A 25,457-nucleotide genomic window follows, 5' to 3' on the forward strand; every position below is an offset into this window, starting at 1 on the left:
GCAGGAAGGCAGCAAAAGATGAAAATATGCATTGCCATTTTGCGTCGAAGATGAATGATAATTAAATAAAATTGATTAATGGATTTTCACAGAAGAACATCGTTAGTAGACTACTAGGTGGTGACAGCAAAAATAAAAATAATAGGGCAGAAAGGAAGTAAATAAATTAAGCAAGACTTGTACAAGAGACGAGAATGGAAGAAACATAAATTATAGCCTAAATTAAGACAATGAGACTTTCCCATGGGAGGGGCGGAGGGTAAGTGATCGCTCTTTAACCCCTCTGCGGCAATAAATTATTATCGTGTCAGAACACATGTGATTTAACTCTAATATCTTCACTCCAATTATTTAAAACATGCCAATTTGGCCTATATACTTTGAATGAAAACCAATCATGATGAGAAACTATTAATTTTAAAGAGATCACGATGATAATTGCTGATTTTTTTTATGTTAAAATTTCTTTCAAATAATTTTATTGAATTATGTTTTAAAAAATCTAATTATTGCGTATGTGTGTTTTACACACACACACTTCATTGGTTAGAAAGCGGCGTGGTTAATATATATATATATATATATATATATATATATATATATATATGTGTGTGTGTGTGTGTGTGTGTGTGTGTGTGTATTATTTATGTTCAGAATAAGCCGTCATTATCATTAATTAATTAATTGATATCTTTTTGTAAGGATTATTCCGTACCATAAAATATACTCAATACGAACGATTCTCCATTCTCTGTATGAAATATATTATGAAACAAGTTCAGATTTCCTTAAATTTCTTAACATCCAATAAAATCGCTAACTTCAAACAAAATCGAGTTTGAAGTATTCTCTAATCTTCTTAGAAAAACACGTATTTAATGTTTTATTATAAATCCAATTGTTTTGTGTACGAAAAACATAGCTTGTCGTTTTAGAAACTTATTATTAAACTTTATAATTATTCGAAGTTATTAAGTTTTTAACTGTGAACATTCAGTTTAATTTATTAGTGCTGTTAACATCACTTTTCATATTCCACAATCTTGTATTATGTGATATTGTGCTAGACAAACCACCACAGTAGGTGTATTATTTGTAACCTATTCCAGTAGTGCATACCTTGAACAAATTCAACATGCAGTGTCGAATAACACCCAGGACGGACAGGGAAGTGTGCATTGTTCTGTTATACCAAAAATTATCGTAAGTTAAAAATAAATAACAATTTATTTCCGTATGAATACATTGTTTAAAAATAAATAATAGTGTTGATATGTTATTGACTGAATGGAGAGTCATGTTTGTTGTACATGTATGACCATCACCAATGTGTGACATGTTGCTTCTGGTCAATTCTCACTTGTGTCAGTTTTTATGTACCAAAAACCGACAACAATGAGTTTAATTGTCTATGTTAACACAACAACGTTTGTCTTACAAACTAATTGCTTTGTGCATCATTGGGTTGATGGTACTCGTCCACGGAGTAATTCACTGGTATGAGAGTGCAGTGGTGATTATGGAATTGGTAAAGGTATTTCCTGGATGCAAAAGTGCTGGAAATGTCTTGTGCCAAACTTCACATCTGGAGGATGACCAAGGCATGAGCAGTGTCTTCATGGTTCGTTAAGCCTGAAACATTTCTGAAAAAATGTAGATTGACATGTTATAAGCTGGTCTAAATTATTTACTGCGGGCTACCATTTTCAGTAGGTGCATAGGCATTGTAGACCAGCTTGTGAACCACTGGATCTTGGTCAACCTCCCAGTATGAGTTCCTTCTTTGATGCTCGTCCCCACCGTACTCGTCATGGCTGTAACTGTGGGTGTGCGTGTACTTGGGATGCGTGACGACTTCGTATGTGGTGTGGTCGTTAGTTTTTTTCTTGTGCTGCATGAGAGAGATGACTATTGCCAAGATGGCCATGGTGATAGCTTTCATTGCCATCATGGCGACTACTCCGGCGCAGATGGTTTTGAACATGACTGATTTCATAACTAACATGGCCAGGTATCCACCTCCTCCTTTTTTGCCTTTTTTGCCGCCACCACCGAACCAACCGCCACCACCACCTTTACCACCTGCAATAGAAAGATAGTGTTAGTGTGTGTTCCTTGCACAATGGTATCAAGCTTGTCAAACTTCAGCAAAAGAAAATCAGCTTAGAAGAAACATCTAATGAATTGTGTGGTAAACCAGTATCAAAATGGGGCAGAAATTATGTTTAGATGCTAAAGAAAACTATTTGGCACATATCCCAAACTGTAAGCACAATCCATTTGTAAACGATAACTTAGATCTCTTTAGTATTCCAATTCCATCCATCAGAATGAATATTCTGCTATAATACCTAAAGAACCAATAAACGTAAGTAACATAAAATAAAAGAACACAAGAATATATCAGTAATATGAACATAATACCACACGCGCTAAAGTGTACAAATTTATTCAATCCTACATGAATAAATAAATAAATAATAAATAGGCAAGAGCGATATGCATTTATGTACACTACGATTAAGTGTGAGCTTCAGTGAGGTATTAAATCAGAGTGTTTTCAATATTTCACACTGATTGCAATTGCACTTTGTAGCCATGAACACCATTAATCTTCTTGGATAACGCCGCTTTTGTAATGCAAAACAGGCGCATCCATTTCGATCAAAGTATTTTTTGCATAATTGTCATTAACTAATCACTGTATTGAACTTCTAATCGAAGCAAGTGCAGATCGTTTGCGGAAGAATTTGTTTCATAAATTTCAAGTCTCTTTTGATTTTTTTTAAAGTCTGTGTCCACCAATTAATGTCCAATGCAGTTTCCATGAAAATCTCCTTTACATTTTTCAATTGTTTTAGCGGATTCAGTAAGTCAGTAAGTAGTATATGTGTTTAATGTCCAAATATCACTAGGTGAGGTAGTTTTGATGATGGGAAAAAACAAACGACTCATAACCAGTAATTACAGAGGTCGAAGGATTGGTGATTTTGACTTGAGGAACGCATGTGAATGCACTATGAGTAATTAGTGACAGTTGGGGGGATGTAATTGTCGTAGGATAGCTGGTGGGCAATTGCTTCTTCTTCAGGAGTAAGCATCATGTTTCTTCTAAAGTATCCGCCGCCGCCACCACCGCCACCACCCCCACCATGTTCCTCGTGGCTGCTGTGGCTGTGGCTATGGGAGTGAGAATACTGAGGGTGGCTCACAATTTCGTAGGTCGAATGTTCGCTGGTGTGCTTCTTGCCGAGGACAATAGACAGAACCATTGCCATTAAACTGATCATGATGGCTTTTCCTGACATCAAGGCCAAGGCACCGCAGGCAATGCTAAACAAGGTGATCATTTTCATTTTCACCATCATCATCATTCCACCTCCTGAACTACCTCCTTTTCCTTTCTTATCTCCTTTATCTCCTTTGCCTTTGTCACCACCATCATCACCACCGTATTCATCATAGTCATAGTCACCTCCGTCATCACCTCCTTCTCCTTTGCCACCTGTTGAAAAGAGAAATGAGAACATTAATACCGAATATCATGGCTTCTTAAGACCGTGCACGCACAACTTTGGGACTATCATGTGTTCAACATCCTGTGAATGAAAATAGTTCCATTCTTCATAGACTTTTCCTTATTTCAACAAAAATAACTGCAGAAGCCACAAGGTGGTACAATGCACAAAGACAAGAAAAATGTACTCTAATTAGTGTGCTAGATAAGCGTGTGCAAAGTGCAAGAGGTGATCACATGTGGTATGAGATTGTGGAATATAAGAATTGTGTAATATCTTGACTTAAAAAATAGTACCTATCAATAATAATGAATACAAACTGAAATGCAAGTACAAATGTTGAATGTCGAATCTCATTTTTGTCATGTTTAGTTCAGATGTCTCATTTTAAAGATACATGTTTCGATACAAATCTTTGCACTCAAAGCAAACATAATCTTTATTCTATTTTTTTCCCACAAGGCCACCGTAACTACAACTTATTAGATTCATAAATATTTGGTTGAATTATGCATTATGAATTATTCCTTCAGCTTGGGGATTGTGGACTTGTAATATTGAGAGAATTATATCGTTTGTACATCTGGTGATTCATCATTACTGTGAACCAATCTAAAGTTTAAAAATATTAAAACACTAATATTATATGAAATAAAACTGAAATGAGTTCGTAAGTTTGGTCACAATAAATAAGGAAACATTGTTCATGAATGGAATAATTATTTGATTAAAGAGCCTCCCCGATGGTGCAGTGGTAGCGACGTCGTCTTGTAATCAAGTTGTCACGGGTTGGATACCCGGTGGAGGCACAAGTGGTTCGGATCCAACTTTAAACTGTAGGTCTAGTCCCGATTACCTTACTGTGCATAAAGTAGACTTAAGAACAACAAATCAATCAATCAAATCAATTACTTGATGAAAATGAGTCACTCTTGTTTTGAAGGAGCCAGAGAAACCATTTTTATGCTTTAATAGGAATTTATCACAAATTGTTTTCACAACATTCAAATGTTTTTTTTAAAAAATTCCGTGTTTAGAAACTTACTTGACTACATAGTCTAGCGAACTCACCATTCAAATGAGAATATCTGATCGATGGGCATTGGTTTGGTAGGATGCTGCATTGATGAAACTGGAAATCTTACACAAGATTTCAAGTTGACATTGTTCTCCTATTCCCGGTCATGTGTCATATCGTTTGTTATAAAGATACAATGCCAATATGAAATTTTCAATTAGAATAAAATACAATTAAATTTCTACATTTTCCTCACTTGTTTGACATAAAACCAAGTGGTAGGGTCCAAAAAATAAGTAAGGTATGTAGGTAAAATATTCATTTCAAATATCTACTGAAAACGAGTTCTAATTACAATCAATAAATAACATAATTTATTTTTTCCTAATAAATACATTTGAGCAAAATAAATAACAATGCAGAAGATATTTTACTTGTAAGATATTGTAATTATATATGGGGTGAGATTCAACCTTTGAAGTGTTCTTGCGTTAAAAATGTAATGAGCAGATCATGTTCTCACTTTCCTGCAATGGCATTTTTTTCTGTGGAAAAATGTCTATGGTGTCAAATTCACGTAGCTAAGGAAAGCAAGAATTTTGTCTTGTTATTAGAAATAATATTGTGTATATAAACAGGTCCCCTTCACTATGATAAATGATTAGAATGGATGATTATATGTCATAGCAAGTCCCTTGATGAAGTAAAGCATGAAAATGTAAATGCACTAGCTACAATTACATTTTCGACATCCTTTAAGTTTGTCCAATTCATGCCAAGTAATCATAGTACGTATATCCATGAAAAGAGCCATTTAACAATGGAGGAACGTATTGGCCGTTGTATTAGTTCCTAATGGATACACTATTGCATGCCACCAACATCATAGCCTGTAGGGTCATATCCACTGTATGCCATTCCATGTGGTGAATAGTCTGACGAATCCAAATACATGTTTCTTCTGTAACCGTCGTTGCCATATTGTTCTTGACCATAGCCGTATGAATTCTTTGAATGAGCGACAACCTCGAATTTTGTGTGTTCCTTTTTCTTCTTCTTCATTGCATTAATGGCTGCAATCACTATTGCCATAATGCTGAGCAGGGTCGCCTTCCCTGCTAAACCAACTACCACAGCAGCACAAATGGCCTTCATGGTTACTCCTACAGCTACCATGAACATCGAGTGATGGCCTCCTCCTCCACCTCCCTTCTTGCCTTTCTTATCGCCGTCGCTATCTCCGCCGCCTCCGAACCAGCCACCTTCACCACTGTCATCATCATCACCACCACCACCTGGAAAACAAACCAAACATCAATGGGTCCTTCTACATTAGCTTGACAAATAGATATAGCATAAGGGGAAACGACTATCATCTCTGCGATACCTGAAAAACATGTGAATCAAGTAATCCATACACAAGAATACATAAGACATTTGTAATAATTTAGCTACCACTCCTCTATCACTCATAACTAGGGAAAGGAACTTCAGGTAAATAAATGTTTTTTCTGCGATAAGATAGAGACCCTCATTTTTGCAAAAATTCTGATCATAGCCTTATATGTCAACACAGCAAATTTTATTTTACATAAAAACACATATTTTCCAGTTTTCCGTATGTAAATACATATTTTGCGAATTTTCATTTTAAATACATAAAATCGCTCATTGACTTCATCTACCTCGAAATCCTCGAAGGAAAAATGTTTATTCTCCCCACCTCTTTCATATCGAGAGTGCTAGGTTTGTTTTGTCTTTGAGCACCCTCGCTGGCAGACTTCTGGCACCTCGCCTACGATCCTATTGGGAAGAAATAGCTGTGAGTAGCTGGGGCTGGCTACACGTAACGATAGCAAGGCTTTTTAATGAAGCAATGCAGCTATTGTGGCCAGAAGGCATAAAATTTGACAATGTTCTTCTCTTGACAGATGCTGCAGCTTACATGCAGTGGTCTTGCCGTTAGCTACCCCAAAATGGTGCACGTTACATGTGTCGCGCATGCGTTGCATAGAATATGTGAAAAGATAAGAGCTCTTTTTCCCAATGTCGATAAACTGGTTTCAAATGGGAAGAAAGTTTTTATCAAGTCGCCTAGAAGAATAGACATTTTTAAACAAAAATGTCCTGAGGTTCCCCTTCCCCCTACACCTGTAGTTACGCGATGCAGATGTTATGCCCAGAACTTTGAAAAAAAATGTATCTGTTGTAAATGATCTCGACAAAGAAGAATTCTGCAAGAACTGTTGATGGAGCCCTCCTTAAAAGTCGAATTGGCATACATCTCAACAAACCTGTCCATTCTCTCTAATTCCATATGAAAGCTTGAATCGTCCGCGAACACTTTGGCAGCTTCCATTGGTAAAGTCCGTATAGTAGAAACGAAACTGAAAGAACTCACTGGATCTAAATGTCTAAATGTACAGAACTTTTGGGGAAAAACCAAGGTTTTCAAACATTGTGCCAAATTGCATGTGTTTTGGAAGGAGGTGAAGTAGAGGAAGAGGAAGCTTTGGAAAACTTCAGCGTTAGTGACATTTCGTGCTTCAAATATGCAAGAATTGTTTCTTGTGACGTGGAGCGATCTTTCTCACAATATAAATGCTTTTTAGAGATAATCGTCACAGATTTACAATGGAGAATTTGGAAAAAACTATGGTGATCCGCTGCAACTCTTCCAAAAAATAGGTCGCTAAGAGGTAATCATTTAGAAACTAATTTCAGGTGTTTAAAATGCATGTTATAGTTTGTTTTTGTTACCAAATGTTTTTATTTTTGTCACATATTTTCCTGTTTTTATCACATATTTTCAACATTTATGACACATAAAAAATAAATATTTCTGAGTTTTTTAGCACATAAAGTTCCGTTCCCTACTCATAACACAAATATGTTAACAAAGCATGTAAAAAACGCTGTAAACCATGCTATTATGCTCATCTGTATTTTTTTTCCATAAATGATGTTCCAGACTTAAATATTTTTCTATGGTTACTAAAGTAATTACATTATATGGTACATATGTACATACAAAATGTATTAACCTTGCATATCAGTTGTGTACTTACACTGTGAAACATTGAAAACAAATTGAAAAGATAGTTTCTAAATGAAAATACATTCTTGCAGTACCTTGCTCCAAGCAATTACAACATTACAACATGTATTTTGGCATTATAGTATTGAAGTTTCCAAAAAAATAAATTATAAGGAACAAATGTTACTACATTACTTGAAAGAAACTTTAGAACCTTAGTATTTACCTGTTTAACAGGTTTGTATGATTAGGATTGATAATAAGTATTTATATGTTTGATTTAAAGATTTTATCTTTATTATTTATTATACAAAAATGACTAACATATGGAACAGACACTAGAATAATTTATTTAAGTATCTTATTACATAAATATGTGTAAATGTTTGTAACATATTTTATATTACATGAAGTAAAACCGTAATATTGACATTTATATTTTTTTAGAGAATTTTTATTTTCATATCAAAATTAATCTGAAATGTTTTAACTGTGTAAAGCATACGTTTACAAAGCACATTTACCTGTACGTTGATGAGTAATTACAAATATGTTTCATTATTTAATTGCTGTTTGTGGAAAATTTTACAGTTTTCATTAAATTGTTCTCCCTGACATTTACATGAATGTTATTGTTTGCAAATTTTATATGTATATCTTTATTGATTTTCATCTGGTTGCACTATAAAATTTAATTAATCGTACATAAACACATTCCACTTACATAATAATTTAATGTATAATGTAAAGAATGTTATGAAATTGATGATAAAACATGATTTTCGATATACTGTCTGTGAATGTACATATTATAAATGCACAGAGAAATGTTATTGGTAATAGGTGCCAGATTGGGGTACATAAGTGTCATAATTCAGTTGGTTAGCAATGGCCTCCTCCTCTGAACTCAACACCATATGTCTTCTCCCGTTGTCATCGTAAGTGCTGTGGCTGTACTGAGGGTGGCTGACAATCTCGTAAGTCGAATGTTCTTTGCTAGAGCCTTTCTTGAGGACGATGGAAAGAACCATAGCGATAAGACTGAGCATGATGGCTTTCCCAGCCATGAGTGCTAGAGAGCCGCATGCAATGGTGAACAAAGTGATCATCTTCATCTTGATCAACATCAGCCAGCCATTATGGTGTCCTTTGCCCTTTTTGCCGGATCCGCCGAAACCAAATCCTCCACCACTTCCCTTTTTCTCGTTGCTATCATAATCAAAACCACCACCATAGTCGTCATCGTCCCCTCCTCCTCCTCCACCTGTTAATCAAAGGAAGAGTTCACATGTAATCAATGGTGCTATGCAGAAGAGAAGGAATAGTTTTCTGAAGTTCAAAATGTCTTTTAGTCGGGATTTAGTTAGCAGTTACATTTATTATTTTGTATTATTTAGTATGACATAGGCAGAGTTTACTTAATTATTTCTTGTAAGAGTTATGAGGCCAAGTTTCAAAGTAGTATTGTAATGATAACATTGTGACAACATTAATAATCGTATAATATCATAATCATATTTTTAACCATTGTCTCTTCCTACTTCATTAATAAATTATATTTAAATTCATTATTCTATTAGGTCAGTTTTGAAGGTAAAACATGAAAATTTTCTTCAAGATAATAATGTTTGCTTGTGGATATGTTATTAAAGTATCTCAATTTTAAATATGATCAGTTTAAATGCCAGCTACTAAAATTGTACTCCTTTGATTTTTGATAAAAAGATGCATAGAAAGCACATGGAAAATTAATGCATACACCTTCGCTAAAATAAATAAAAATCATCTTTATGGACACATTTGTTCTAATTCAAGATATATCCTTAAATACCTGTCATTGAAATTTACATGTATAATAAATGTTAGCAGTAAATACAAGTTCGGTTTGTTTACATTAATTATAGAACAACAAATAATCGCAAATAGATCCTACTAATATATTTTATGTAATATTATCTAAATGTATGAAAACAAATTAATTGAATTTCGTAATTAGAAATGAAACGCAACATCAGATTGAAAAAGTCAGTATAAAGCATGTTTATGTTAATAATTTGTTTAAAGTACACATACGGTGACTCACTAATTTTAAAATTTTGTGATTTATATTTCGTAATCACTTATTATTTAACATTGTTTCACAACACATTTGATTCTTGCAATCATACTATATTTCGTGATTCGTTCAAGAAGTATTAATAAATAAAAAAAGCTTTATTGAAATTTAAGCTGGAAAGTCTTTTATCAGGTGTAGTAATAGTTTTTTCTATAAAGCCAAGAGAAAAATGATGCCTGTTAAGAAAAATTAGTCTGATATTTTAAAGAATATTTAGTCTGTCATTCTGCATGTCCAATCTGTATCGACTTTCAGTGTGTTTGTTTCGCTTGTCAGTGTGGAAGACACTATGATTGTAATAGAGATAGAGAGGAATAAAGAATTACATAGCGACTGCACTATCATAGTACAGTAAAACGTAGCAGTGTACTTGCTGTAGTGCAAGTGAAAAAATAATTGAATTTGAATGTTTATAAACAGTACAATGCGTCTATGGTGGGTGATGCAAATATTTGAATACACAAATGTTGAAACGATTTTCATGTGGTCTGGTGCATTGTGAATGTATCCTGAAATATGACAAAAATCGTGAATCTAGTTGCTGGCACCACAATATGCTGCAAGGCAAGAATTTTTATAAAGTTCAGCCTTAAATTTTAAGTTGGTGAAGTGCATGTGCTGCAATTGCATATATCTTTCGGTACAATTTCAAGTTTTTTTTTGTCATATAGTCGAATTGTCCATTATCTTAAAGAAAGTTCACAGAAGCTTGTTTAATATGAAACCGTGAACAGAAGCAAAGTGCAATATTGATTATGCAAACCTGCACCTGTGCTTAACTGTAATTATCACTTACCTGAAAACAAAATTGACACTAATAGTTACCTGAAAATAGTTTCCACAAAGTTCAACCTGTCGTTCTGGTGTCGTGAAGAAAAATGCATTAATTATTTTTCAACAATACTATAAACAATTTATTATAAATATTTAGATACATGTACAACCTAATTCCACTTTTTTTAGTTATTTTCTTGAGCACATCAAGTCAATAAATGAATTAAAATCAACTTTAAAAGTCCACAGTACTCTTCTGCAAGTCCTCTGTAGTAACATTAGTTTTCGTAACTTAGTTTAAACACTAATATCCCTCCGTGATATCTTCGAGCATGAAAACATACGGGTACCTGCTGGAATTAATTTGAATTATGTTCATTGTACATGCATAATGTAGTAATTGTCTTTGTTCATTGGGTCAAACGTCACGACATTAATGAAACTTCACTCAGAATTATTCCAGTTATTTCACACATTTTCTAAATGTAAAATTCTAGTATAGAGAGATAAGTCTTTGCTTGTATCATGCATGTCTAAACATCTTCATTTTGTTTCATCTGTCACCATGCAATTATAATAGTTTTTCTGTCACATGCAAAATGTCTAGTAGGTTTCCATTAACTATTAATGCTGAATAGAATTCAACTAAATGTCGTATCATGAAACGTAACGTCATGTGGTCTCTTGTCAAGAAAGATAGGATGTAGCCAACCTTTTTTAGACACCACCATCATCTGATGGAATGTACGAATTGTATGCCATGTCATGTGCAACTATCTCGTGATCAGGTGACATGAAGACGTTCCTCCTATGACCTCCAGAGTTGTGCGATATGACTTCATAAGTAGACTGATCTTTTCCTTTCCTGCTTAGAACAGTGGAGAGGATCAGTGCCAGTATGGAAAGCATGACAGCTTTGGTGGTGAATGTCAGAAGTGCTCCTAGTCCCATGACACCAAATGTGATAAGCTTGAGAGCTATGAGCATGCCGAATCCACTTCCTCCTTTCTTTCCCTTTTTACTTCCTCCCATACCCCATAATCCGTAACCATCACTTCCTTTATCTTTGCCGTCTCCTCCATCGTAGTCATCATAATCATCATCACCACCACCACCACCTGGAAAAGAAAATGCAAAGTTATAGGTTTCCTCTGAGAGCTCTCAGTGGCGAACAATTCTCTACTTCTGTATCTACAGTCATGCAACCTCTCGCATAATTATTAAAACTTTTTTTTTTACATAAGGTAACAATCTTAAAAAACAAGAGTTAGACACTAGCTTTAAAATCAGTAGATCTTTCTCTATTAACAAAATGAATTCAATTTCCGTTACTATAGCAGTAACATTAACAATATTGTTAAAATTCCTTTAAATCATAATGTATCTCAAACTCATCAATAATTATTATTAATCAAAGCAATAAGAATTATATCTCTATTCTAAGTAATTTTCTACGAAATTAATGTCACATTCAAAATTAATTTGAAAATGATACTTTAAATTTATATTATTCACATAATAATAAATACCCTCAAAATTTAAATCACGACAGTTTAATAAAAAGTATTAAATCGTACCATATTATTAAAATAACATGATTTAATCCTGCAGAAGGATCTTAAATCAGATCCTTAAATATATACATATTTTAGTAAGATTACAAAATAAATACCAAATTTATGGCGAGAGCTTTATCGTGTAAAAATTTAGATGTTTTTCACATTCTAATTGTTCTTAATTACAAAATCATATGAAAATATTTTCAATATATAATATAAATTTCCTATAATTTATAAAAATCAATATAATTGGTCAGCATCTAAATTTTTAATAACATATGCAAAAATATTCCTCATTCTTTAAATATCTAAATTAGAATGTCTTTTTCAAAGATGTGATACATCTTTAATAAATTTCTAAGAATATTGCTATATTAATACATTAAATCTGGATTAATGGATGAAAATTCGTCCGGCTTTAAATTCAGTAATTTGTTTAAACCAAAACATTGCAAGTTTATTTTACTAAAAGAAGTGAAATGTGTCATCTAATCAAACTATAGTGGTTCTGTTGTAACAAAAAATATTTTTAAGATATGCAATCACAGTAAAGGTGTAATGAAATTTATGTATTGAGTTTATGCATGTCTTAGTAACTGTCTTTATGTTTCAAAGAATGCAAAATCGGCTACAATTAACAACAATTTAGAGATAAAAAATTCAGATAATTTCTATTGTGCATGCAAATATTATTACATGGAGACATGCACACGGAAAATCACCTTAATTTTTCTTTGTTCTATACACAATAATTGTATTTATTTAATTTAGAAAGATATTTATCTTGTTTCTAAAATTATCATTAGTTTATATATTTCATATTATAATAATATGAACTGCATTCAAACCATTTTCCCATATTTGAATTCTAACTTATTGATTCCCTTGTTAACAATTTGAATTATATTGATAGTATATAAGTTAGCTCTATCAGCATTGTTCATAATTTAATCACATTCAATAACATTTTCTTTAAGATCTTGACTAGTACAATTAGATAACCATTCTCTTTTTTACATTAAGGTTTTGAAAGATAGTACATTATTTTAATGACTGATATGTTGGCAATTATGATTTTAAAGAAATGATTAAGTAAGATAATCAAATTCTTGATTTCTGTTTCGGGTTAAAAATCATCTCAAATGGTGTTCAGCTTGTACATTGAGAAATGAAGCAATGTGAAACTCTGCCCTAAATAAGATTGTTTTTGTGCTATGCTTAAAAATCAAGAATAATCATCCTTAGCAATATTAATAAAATCATACTTTTATCAATTAGTCTTGTGCAGATGGGGGTGCAAATGTGCCGGATGATTTCTAGTGTTGAAAATTCATTTGAAACACTATGTGTATGGAAGTTTTTACTTGACACGAATAGTAAATTAATATATGATTGCCATCAAGCATTTATATCATTACTATTAAAAACCATTACATTTCTTTCTTGAAACAAAGAACTTTACATTTTATTCTGCTTCAATTATTTCCCTAGTATTGATAATCATATACACATACACATAGTATAAATAGATGAATTTTCTTATTTATTTTCAATTTGTTTTCCAATTACTTTTGTTTTGTAATGTACTTGCGAGTCCCTCATACCAAACCAATTGGATAACTAACTCATGTTAAGTGCCATTGCATATACGCGCTCAAAAAAATGAAAACGTATATAGCGTGGATGTGATGTGTGTTGGCTAATATTTGGTGCCAATAAATCCGTTTTTATCAATCATTTTGTCCACATTATGTGATGGTGCAGTGTTTTGAGGTGCCTTTTGGTGCCAACGAAACTTGACGCATCTGTGCATTATTGATTTGTACTGATGATATCTTACCTCCAAACTTTCCACAGTGGTTCTCTGTTGTCTTAATTCTTAGGTAGGTACTTCGCTGAAATCATCTGCAGTTCTTCAAATATAACTTTAGTAATATTTGTGTTTTCATTTTTTTTGTCATTGCTGATAACATCACCAGCAACAGCTATCGACGATGCATCAACACTCGTTGTTTTGTATGGATAAAATTGTACTAACGAACATATGTTTCACATAACATAATATGTATATTATCCTGGATTACTATGTGACCATCACGGGACAAAGATAGTTGTTCCACAGAGAAATTTGAATATCTTTTTGAATTGATAAAGATTATATCAATAATATTTTGTGATTTGTATGAACATGCATTGTTCTCTAGTGACATCTCATATTACCTACCTGTTTATGTGGATATGAACAAATATTTTCATAATTTAAGAAACATCAATTACATGTTTTCCACAGTACTGGTTAATACACATAAAAACACTGTACTCCATAATCAATGACAAATAAAAATCCTACCCTACAGTGACTTAATTGGTACCAATAATCCAGTATTGACGTATTGAATTAATTTTATGCAACTGATTGTAGCTGTACATTACATATATCAGTGCATTGAACAATGCCGCCAAGATATTAAATTTTTTTACATGAAACATGAAAGAAATAATTGTGAATTATAAAGAATGCTTTAACAAGATAGTAAAAATTTGGTGTTGTCATACACACAATAATAGTAGTGGCTAATTGTGTACGAAACGCACTTTCTATTATCTGAGTGCAATAACCAATCGATTTTAATTTTTAATATTTATTTGTCCGGCTAAATTCGTGCCAGCTGCCGCGTACGATATTTTTGCAATTTCCTTATTTTACAGAAAAAAGATGAATTTCATAAACGGCTAGGAAAAACCTTGTCGTCAGAAAAAAACTTGAAAAAATGCTAATAGATCAATAAAACAATGCCGAAAGTGCGGGAATTTCGTTTCTTTTTATGTAAAAATATAAATTGTCCATGAAGTAATATTTGTTTGTTACTCGCATTAAAGAAAAATACCAACAGCCTATTAACAGTGATCTATTAATATTCACTGACGTGTTGTTAACTTGTATTTGAATGAGAATTAACTACTGTAGCATGAAAATTATAAATTTTGTGCTTATTGTTGATTTAAAGTGCAATTTATTGAATGGCCCTTAATTAATTTCATAATTCGAATTTATTTACCTATGTAATTCGTAGCATATACAACTAATTAAAATGTTGGAATTGAAATTACGAGTGAGAACGAACGTTCATTGCAATTTCTCTCATCGTTGAGTTCTTTTATATACACACCCATCAATGGCGAATCAATGGAAGGATCAGATATTAATGATTGTTGTTAATTGCTAATTGCTTATTGTGTTGAAAATTCTCGTTACCAACTTATAACATGCAAATAAACAATATTTTTTAACTTTAGTTCTATTTTTAACCTGGAACGAAGTCAAAAGCACAACACATGTTGATGTTTAAATTTATATTAAAATTGAGAGCGTCAAGGTTCTTCTTCGAACATGAATATCAGTGTCTGAGAGGCAGTTTTAGAATAAATATTTAGTAGGAACCAAATGTCAATCAGTCCTATTATCACCGCCCCTATACTGACTGAACCTTCACAGAAATCATATAACAAGTTCGGAAGTGGCAGTTAAGTTTAAAATTGTTTTGTTGGTAGGTCTAATGATAATAGGGAGACGTCGGAGTGACCGTAGAGATATAATATTAAATAAATATGAAATAAATTGGTGAGGACAATGTGACTCCTTCGGGTTTTGATTTGGCCAGTTTGTGTTAATTTATTTCCTAAGAATTGGATGTATGTTTCAGAAACTTTAAAAAAATTGAATTGATCAAGTTGAAAGCTAACGAATCCATAATCATGCAATTGCATTCTATTTATGTACTCATTAAAGAAAAAAGGTTCACACCAAGATAAAATGCAAATGATTGTCTTTTTTTCTCTCAGGAAAAACATTAAAGATGATGACCAAGGCAGTCTTTATTAATAACAAAATACTTTAGAAATAACGATTCAACCCTATGTCAGGGTCTTCATCAGATTAACCCTGAAACAGGATTGAAACGTTATGTGCAAATTGTTTTATTATATAATAACGATTGCGGTGATCAGTATCTTTAGTGTTTGTTTATAAGCTAAAATGTACACGTTGTACTAAATATTCCAAAAAGTATATTTCAAGGTCCTAAAATATTTTACCATAAGTGTGTTAAATATTGAGTCTGCCTGTCAACATACAACAACATATATCATGATGAGTCAAATGGGAATAAATAGGAACTGCCAAAATATAAAACACCACACAAGGGGTCCCGGGTTCGATATCCGATGGAGACACACAGTGGTTCCGATCCCACTGTGGGTTCAGTCCCGATTAGCCTTTACGTGCACAAAGTGGATTTAGAACAAAAACTCAATGGGACACGTATTTATTGAGGGAGGAGAGTTGTAATAAAGGGTTTTGAGTTCAGTTTCAGAAAAGGGATGATTTCAACGGTTCAGACCACATGATGTTTCTTTTTATTCACATAGTGGGCAAAACCTAACATTATGATCAGCAACAAAGACAGAGACAGAAAATGAACGCATTTCCTTATTGTCTTGTACAGTCAGGTACACCTCTGTGTTGTAACAATCCCATTGACTCCCTGTGGGATTAACACTCACAAGTGTCCATGAATGTACAAGCCTTCCCTTCTTCCCCAAAAGCAAAAAGTTGAATGGGAACACTGGGTGTTCCGAACCACAACCACGATAAACCAAGCCGTGATCCCGCAACTACCGAATAACAAGAAAACATGGTCACGCATTGTGATTGGACAAAGCCCAGAAGGCTGCGAAAACCGAGGGACCTCTACGACAACAAGGAAGCAACCGGTATTTGCTTCCCAGTTCAATGCATTAGCACGACACAGATGGCTGCGAGATATAATGCGATTGTGCACTAATTAGATACGCTGTTGGAAGAAAGGGCCCTTAATTGGACCGTTCTGCGTATTGTTGCAGAACAGTATGGTGTTCGAAGCTACATCTGTGGGAGTGTATCGGATGACATCTTTTGGCTACAAGGAAATTCATCCTGGCCTGGCTGTTTCTTGATTGGTCTTGCGCGAAGGACCTGCTCGCGTGTTGGCCAATGAGAGCACAAATAATTATAACTGTTCTCAAAAGACGGGACTTCTTAATTATGTGTCTGGCCATGGAATCACATGCAGCACGTGAGAGAAGTTAAATTTCGTTCGTCACAATGCGTTTATTCGCAGTATGAAAAGATTCAGAATGTATAATAAGGTGATGCATTCCTTCCCGAGTATTTTTCTGCAGACCGGGTGATTTTGCCACCCGATAAATTGGGACTGTTATCTGCAGATTTTTGATATGATATTACTTGCAATAACGAAGTATTGAAACTGAAAACTAAGCAACTCCTAGATCTTGAAGTACAAGTACCTGCTTCATTAAAATATATCAAAAGTTAGTTTTGGGAAAAGCACATAGACATGAAGAATGAGCCTTTTTTTAGCAATGTATTTGCATAGCATGCAGATATAATTTACTTGTGTGTGTATGTCTTTATATTTCTGATTATGTTGTGACAAATGGGTATTTAATAAGGACAATGGGGGTCAAGAAATAGCTTGAATGCATTGCTTTGAGAAAAATACTATGTATTAATATTTTTAGATATTATACTTATATTATTGTTAAGTAAGTGAGTGAATTAAAATTTTGGGGTGTGTCGACAAACTTGGCCATTTTGCGCCCTTTAAAATACACAGCAAAATATTTCCTGTATCTAATATCTTACTTTAGATTTTAAAAAAAGTGTTGAGAATGATTAAAAGGGCAGGGTTACAAAGTGACCTGTACGTCGCTTTTTGCCACTTTTGGCTAATCACGAAGATGAGGATGAGTAACGATATGATGAAATTGATGACGGGACACTTACAAAGAAACACCTGTCACATGATCAGGATTCGAACCTTGAACATTCAATGGTGATATCGAGAGTCAACCTCTCAACGAACTCGACCATAGAAATTTAAGCATTTCTAATCTCACAGACGTTTGTTTTTGTGAAAGAAAATTTGTATATGGAATGTGGAGGAAAACATTCTTACACGAGGCATTTGACTTTTACAATGTGATGTTAGTGTGATGTGTACATAGAGACATTCACATCCATGGATGTAGGGGGGGTAAGGAGGGCCACTATTGCGGGAGATAATGTGTCCCTCCTGAAAAAGTTACCACCCTTGCTACTCCCTGGAAAAAATCCTCCGAACGTCCATGTTTACATCGTTCTGGAAACTTGGTGCTTTTAAGTTTCTAACGACACGTTCAGGATTCGTTAAATTGCAAATTCCAGCTTTCCATTACCATAACACTAGCATAAGATGAAATATTTAGAGCCATATTCTTTTATATCTTGATAGATAAAGGAAGGAGTGTAGAGGTACCAAACACCAATCCTGATTTTCCCGGTGGCGATTAAGCAATGTTGCCTCCCCGGCGGTGTAGTGGTAACGCCATCAGATTTTAATCAAGGGGTACTGCGTTGAATCTCCGGTGGAGATACAGTGTTGCCACTTCAAACTGTAGGTCCTGCCAAGATTAGCCTATCACAAATTTCCCTTCATCAATTTCATCCTATCATCACTCATCCTCATTTTCGCGATTAATTAATTAATTAATTAAGTGACAGAGAAGCGAAGATAAATAAACCAAATCATCATCACAAATGTGAAAATATGTAAGCATCTGAGTTGGAACATAGGTGTATTGACCTGGCACTAGCTTGTCTAGCCACTAGACCATGTAGTACAAGGATTCCACTTTTAATGCATCAATTGACACTGCTAAATGTTTAATTTTGTTATCTTTGAAATGATCTTGTCTGATCTTCCCAAGTGATGCATTTTTAGTGCATCACACGGAACATCAGCTGATGAAAGTGACTTTTTATGCATTTCTGCATATATTTTGACATAATAAAAAGTGCATTATTTTCAGTTTATGCACGTAAATGTGTTAGTGGAGTCAATTGACACGTTTTGGTTTATGTGTGAATATTAATGGTACATTAATAACGATGATTAATGATTGGGATATAGAGCAGTAAGCATTAAGCCTAAGAAAGTAATGCCTTATGATGAGAAGTTAATTTAAATTCGTAAAAACATCCGTCATGAAAATAAAATGAGATGCAGAAATGCATAGTTTAAATGTTAGTATTCGTTCAAGGTTATATCAAGTTATCTAAGCTTATTCCAAATAAATCATACTTAAGAAACACCTCACTCTTGGAAAGAGATTGAAGGAAATATTAATATTACTGCTGTTATTGGTGGACTGTAATGCTTACACCCTCTTAAGTGCATATTTATATTCGTAAAAACGGAGCCAAAATATAGAATGAACATTCTGCAAAACAATATACAAACAATAACAATAATTGTTGTATTTGTGGCATGTAACAATAACATTTTCTTTCTTCATAGAAATGGTTCAAAGCATTAAGTGGTCAACTTTCTATATCGTTACCTGAGTTCCCTGTTTCGTGTCCTGGCCTGGGCATGAGTGATTGTTGCAAGTGTCCCTTCATTAATTTCACCCATCACTACTCATTGTTACGATTAGCCAAAAGTGACGCAAATTAACAAAATTACAAGTTAAAATCTCTTGATAGAAATCAGTTTGCCAAAGGCAGAACTGCAGCAGTAACTAAAATTGTGTTACAAGTTTCTTCCATTTTATTACCACACCAAAAGAACAAATAATGTCCTAGTATAAATGAGTTCTTGGTTTGCACCCAGTGTGCAAAACTAATAGCAGGACATTTGCATTTCAATTTTTCAGTAGTAAAATATTTATTTCCTTGCTTTAGATATACTCACACTTATGGAAGTGGAATGATTTAATAATTGTTGGCTTCAAAGGAGACAATAGACAGACTAGGGAATAAAAGGATATAAGATGGTACATATTAAGTGTAAAAGCAAAAATTGGTTTGCAATCCTTCATCGCAGTAGGATTGGTTTCAGTTAAATACCAATATACAGGGTGTGCACATGAAACCTCTCTGATTTAAAATTACAATTGTGAGGAAACTATTCAACATAGAGCCTTGCGGTTTGCGGCATCATGTAAAGCAACTCAAAAAGTTTATTTCTTCATTTTGTTGCCGAGTAATTAGCAACGATGACGACAGCACAAGAGAGAGAGAGAGAGAGCGTGGTGTGGTATGCGAAGATGAAATCACTAATTTAAGTCCAAAGACATTTCAGACGTGCGTTTGGACGGGAGCCACCAGACGTAAAGATAATTAAGGTTTTGCATGACAAGTTCCTAGCCAGTGGGAATGTTAACGGCAGTCAGGTCGACAGTGGGTCGAGATGGAGTATCGGCTAGAGATTTTGAGGGTTACGAAAGTAGCCCACTTAGAAGCGCTCTACATTAGAATAATAACTTTTTAAGTTGCTTTGCATGATGCCGCGAACCGCAAGGCTCTAAGGCGAATTGTTTCCTCACAATTGTAATTTGAAATCAAAGAGATTTCATGTGGACACCCCGTATATAATCCTAAATAGAAATTGAAGGATTATTTTTTTCCATGGCCCAAATAAATGGATTCGGCGTTATTATACATGTTTTGCTGAATACAATCAGGCGAAACTTGGTGTAATTTGGGCACCATCCCTTCAAATTTTCAGGTTTTTTAAAAATTTACAAGTTAAGAATATTTTCATAGAAGAGCGTCCCCAAGTTACGCTGTTAAATACACTAACTGCATTTAACCAGCCTTTTGGCAAAGTGTTGACCGTAAGCGTGCATCGAAGTCAGAGGTCCTAGATTCGATCTCTGGGCAATGCATAAACGTTTCTTTATTTGTTACATTTCCCCATGCATCCTCAAAGTAGCGGTTAACCCTAGAGGAGGAAAATGCAACATGCAAATAGAAATAACCACAAACACAAAGATATCAGAGAGAACAGTGTCTTATTTCATATCAGTGACCAGCAACTTTATATATCAATTTAAAGGGGGGGGAGAATTGTCATTTAGAAATACGCGCAATATCTGCCTTTGGTGGGAAATTTGTGAGGGGCAGAAATGCCTCTCTCAAAATTGTCATCTATGTTTTATATACTGATACCAATACTTAGACATCACGAATCAAGCCATTGTGATTAACATTGTTTCTCTTGGAATGTACAAACTAATGCTTTTAGAACGTACGATATTTTTCCATTTTATATCAGCCAAATACAGTCTAAAATGATAATTTGTGTAAAAATACAAATCTCCAGATATGAGGATAAAACACGACAGTTGCGTAAATTGTATTCCTTAAATGTATTTATTTGAGAAATGAAAGAAAGCTCTAAACTTTACGTAGCAAGTAACAAGAACTCAGCACATTACAAGTTCTTTATTTCACTTTTCTATAAATTCCAATTTATACAACCGATAATTGTTGTATTACTTTAAATTCTATAATAATGTATCGACATGCAGTAATCTATGTCATTGTCAAATATGTACAGCCATTTATAGCCATGTTATTAGACAGTTTGCAATGGTAGTACAACACATCGTAACAATGTAATGCAAAATACCATCTCAGCAAGTGAATATTGAATCAGAAACCATATCGAACAGAAGTAATATGCTATGCTATTAGCCTTGAATCACTTAGAAATCACAAACGTTTCATAGATAAAAATCAGATGTCCATAGAAACTTTAGACTTGTATAAAATACTAGTTTTTCGTGCTTTTTAATTTATACTGTAGTAGGTATATTGCAAGCAGCATCTACAATGTTTAAAAAATGTTAATCACATTTTGAAAATCAAAATCCAATGATGTTCACAAGACGTACATCCAATATGTTTTTGAGAACAATGGAATGCATAACTTTATTATTTTTAATGTAGCAATGTCTTTAACTTAAACTTAATTAAAGTTTAAAGATGTCGCAGTATTAAACTTATCATTATCAGGTTTTTCTGCCGACCTATTGGTGTTTCCTTTCCTTAGTAACTATCCACAGAAGTACGATTAAAGAGACGGGTAAGGGAATTGCAATGAAAATTTTTAATAATAATTTTCTAATGTTGACTGTATACATTTTCTTTTCTATGTAGCCTATATAGTTTCGCAAAATATTATGATTGGTGTTGAGAAATAGTAATGTAAAAAGAATTGGGGGAAACTCTATTAGCTTTACCTTATAATTTAAATGGATTGTGTCGCTAGTACTTTGCAATTTATAAAATCTTAATTCAAAAGACTTTACTGTATCTTCTACCAACAATCATGAAATTACTTAAAGCTTTGTCTCTTTTTATATATTTCTAGAAAGCATACGACTTGGCTCAGTTGTGGAAAACTGTAAGTATAAAATATGTATCCTGTACTGAGAGAGATTGAAGAAAGTAACTTGAAAAATTAGTTTTGTTTAAGGAGTAGCCAGTCGGTTTCCCTTGCTAAAAAGGAAATTAATTTCAACTAAATCCTATCCTACATACATACACTATACTCGTATGCATGTTCACACACATGACTGCTGAAGATATGCATAATTGTAAAGAAATCTGGTTTTGCTCTAGCTTGTAAATTGACTAGTATTACGTTTATCAAAGTAATGCAATCGTTTATACCGTATGTGATTTCGGTAACGTAATTATCGAAAAAGTAATGTTAAAACTCAACGACTACTTGTCAAGAAGACACAGAGAAAAGCTACGTATATGAAAATATACTTAATACTTAATTTGAAGAAATGTCGCATATCATAGCACATTGCCGGTTGTCAATGTTGAAGTGTGCTAGAATCAAAATAAAACATTTTCCTGCTTCTTAAGTAAGGCAAGACGAGTTTTAACACATTAAAAATAAATTTTGTACACAGGAAGAAACGGAAGGTTTCGTTTAATTCTTTTGTAGAATCTGTTGAATGCTTATGCTGCCACCTACATGTCGCGGTAAGCAAGACCACATTTTAAGACAGGCTGCTAGAGACAAATATAGCAACTTGGAGATATATATGCTAACAGCATCATCAAATCTGACCTGCCCAACCTAGTCACGTACTCATCTAATAGTAGAAATAAGCCTACGAATAGGTTAGCCAGGTAACGTTTTGTTTACTCCTGCTATTAGATTCATTCGTGAGTAGGTTAGACAGGTCATGTTTCAGGTTTGGTGCTGTTAATATATATTTTCAAGTTGCTATAACTGTTGCTAGTCTCTAGTCATTTAAGGCAGTGTGCTCGCGAAATGTTCCAATATCTCATTGAAATGACACTCCCAAACATGTACTTGTTTAGTACTTTTTAAATTTAAAATGTTTCTGAATTTGAAATATGTGTCTATTTTTTCAACTTAAGGCAAGCAACCTAACCAAACTAACTGGGCAATGCAAGTATTAGATAGGCCTAAATTCTGACTTGGGCGCAGCGGGGAAATCTTGAAACACTAAAGGCGCCGTGAATCGAAAAAAATTGGGGACCCGCGATTTAAGGTGTTCAGGGTGATCTAAATTGTCGATTCCAACAGCAGCAAAGTTACTGAGACACAAAAGTCGGTGCCCTTGCTAAGCTAATTTCAAGAATGTGGTAATAGTGATTAAACAGGGCTACAACATATGGTATATAAAAAAAGTTGATTTTAAGCCATAACTTTCAAGTTAAAGTAATGGTTTAGTAAAAGTACTGGAAAAAAGATTGAGGTCACTTACGTCCGGTGTCCAGTGCTCTTCCGGAGGCTTCGTCTTCACGAACGAGGAAGAGGTCAACGGCTTTTCTGTCATCCTTGTTCTCGGAGAACTGCAGGGCATAGCCAGGCATCAACCACTGAAGGCTGAATCGTATATTGTGGCTGTGAAGAAACTTGCCTATCCTCTTCCAAAGAAGGCCATCCAACCTGTTGTCGTCACTCCTGGGAATTACATTGTCGGCATCCTTATCGGTCTCCTTGTCGGCATTCTGATTGCGTACAAAGTACACACTGTCCGAGAGCTTGATGTCGCCGAAGGTTCTAGAAGCCCGATCCACGGCGATGAGGACTTTGCGTTTCATGCAGCTGAGGAAGTCCATGTGGAAACACTCGGTGACGACTTCCATGATAACTCTAGCATCGCCGTCACTGCCGAAGAGTGATCTTCCAACCGGGAAACCTGATGCTTGTTGGGTGTCGGATTCCGAGTACGACGCAAATACTCCCAACAATAGGGAACACACTAACAACACACTGTTGGGCGTCATTGTTGCCCGCACTAACAGAACACGTTACGGGGAGTCCTGGTAAACGTCCTAGCCGATTCAGGCTCCCAGATCCATTCACAGCCCTTGCACGATGACCACTGTAGTCCGATTCAGTGACCCCCCAGCTTTTGTACCGCCAATGTTTGGCCTGCTGACTTCACGCTTCTGCGAGCGTCGCGGTGCGGTGGACAACGAGTGGAGCCCCTCCATTCGCCCTTGGACTGGGCTTAATGATTTGACACAATAATGGCTATAAAATCGTGTAAAAGATACGAGACACTGGGGAAAAATTGGTCACGTTTCAGGACTGCTTTACAACGATACGGATCCAACAAAGTGTGAAATTCCTGGCGCGTTATCAGATCACCAGCACAGAACATACTGGAACCTCAGTGTGTGTGGGGGGAGGGGATTGCACTGGAGGAATTCCAAGGTTGCCAGTCGTATGAAGATTTCCGAAAGTGCTAATTGAATTATTACTGCAATAACACTGTTATTTTCTAATGCTTGTAAACGTTCGTAAAAGTTAATACGATTTTTTGAAAACAGCATATAGTTAGATTTCCCGCACTTGTAATTAAAACAGATATATTGTTTTCCTTGAATTTAACTTTTTGCTAATTGCGAAGATGAAGATGAATGATGAAATTGAAGAAGTGTCACTCACAAAGTACACCCATGCTCAGGCCGGGATTCGAACCCTATATTTCTGCTGTCGTAGCGCGTTGTGATAACCACTCCGCCACGGAGATAGACTATTGTCCTTTATGTTCTTTATGCACTATAATGAAAATATCAACGAAGCATTGTGGAATGGTGTAGCATAAAGCATACGCATTACATATACCATACAAGTAGCATGCGTGCAATCATGCATAATACGTGGACCTCCCCGATAGCGTCGCCCTGAAACCATGGGGTACCGGTTTCGATACTCGGTGGAAGTACATAGTGGTTCCGATTCCATTTTAAACTGTAGGTCCAGTCCTGATTACCTTATCTGTGCATAAAGTGGACATAAAAGAAACTTTAGCTTCTACAATATATATCCAACCATCTACCCTTATGCAGGGTTTTTATGGAAATCTCCTCTTTTGAATTTCACATTCAAGGAGGAAATAGAGCTATATTATTCTTTCTATAATTTCGTTTCAATGTTTTTTTACATATGAAAAAAACTCTTATGAAATTATGTTCGTGGTAGGTTCAGGATTTAATCATAAATTAACTAACTCTCTAGTGTTCTTGAACCCTAAGGTTCATGGATGC

The 25,457-nt window shown here is 34.5% G+C and overlaps 2 protein-coding genes across 4 annotated transcripts; both read right to left on the reverse strand.

Annotated features, from left to right (window-relative positions):
* Nucleotides 1-1,311: 1,311 nt before the first annotated feature.
* LOC146003009 (uncharacterized) lies at nt 1,312-3,008 on the reverse strand. The gene is made up of 2 exons (XM_083141169.1): nt 2,969-3,008; nt 1,312-2,082 (listed from the first exon to the last, which is right to left on the reverse strand). The coding sequence occupies exons 1-2, from the start codon at nt 3,006-3,008 to the stop codon at nt 1,688-1,690; spliced, it is 435 nt and encodes a 144-aa protein (XP_082997295.1). The 3' UTR covers nt 1,312-1,687.
* LOC146002847 (uncharacterized) lies at nt 2,402-24,316 on the reverse strand. 3 transcript variants are annotated; one of them, XM_083140829.1, is made up of 2 exons: nt 23,663-24,315; nt 2,402-3,505 (listed from the first exon to the last, which is right to left on the reverse strand). In XM_083140829.1, exons 1-2 carry the CDS (start codon nt 24,186-24,188, stop codon nt 3,018-3,020), a joined length of 1,014 nt encoding a protein of 337 aa, XP_082996955.1. In that variant the 5' UTR covers nt 24,189-24,315; the 3' UTR covers nt 2,402-3,017. The 3 variants fall into 3 exon arrangements, with proteins under 3 accessions (XP_082996955.1, XP_082996956.1, XP_082996957.1); XM_083140830.1 differs by lacking the exon at nt 2,402-3,505 and adding an exon at nt 4,888-5,831; XM_083140831.1 differs by lacking the exon at nt 2,402-3,505 and adding an exon at nt 10,456-11,581 and having other exon boundaries at nt 23,663-24,316.
* Nucleotides 24,317-25,457: the final 1,141 nt, after the last annotated feature.

The sequence above is a fragment of the Lepisma saccharinum genome, chromosome 19, assembly GCF_977018435.1.
Source record: "Lepisma saccharinum chromosome 19, izLepSacc3.1, whole genome shotgun sequence".
NCBI lineage: Eukaryota > Metazoa > Arthropoda > Insecta > Zygentoma > Lepismatidae > Lepisma > Lepisma saccharinum.

Excerpts from the sequence above, each read along its gene's own strand:
- LOC146002847 (XM_083140829.1), bottom strand. The coding sequence starts at position 24,188 with ATGACGCCCAACAGTGTGTTGTTAGTGTGTTCCCTATTGTTGGGAGTA. Across the intron at positions 3,506-23,662 it reads AAGAGCACTGGACACCGGAC|GTGGCAAAGGAGAAGGAGGT; the intron begins GTAAGTGACCTC and ends TCTTTTCAACAG.
- LOC146003009 (XM_083141169.1), bottom strand. The coding sequence starts at position 3,008 with ATGCGTTCCTCAAGTCAAAATCACCAATCCTTCGACCTCT. Across the intron at positions 2,083-2,968 it reads TCACCAATCCTTCGACCTCT|GTGGTAAAGGTGGTGGTGGC; the intron begins GTAATTACTGGT and ends TTTCTATTGCAG.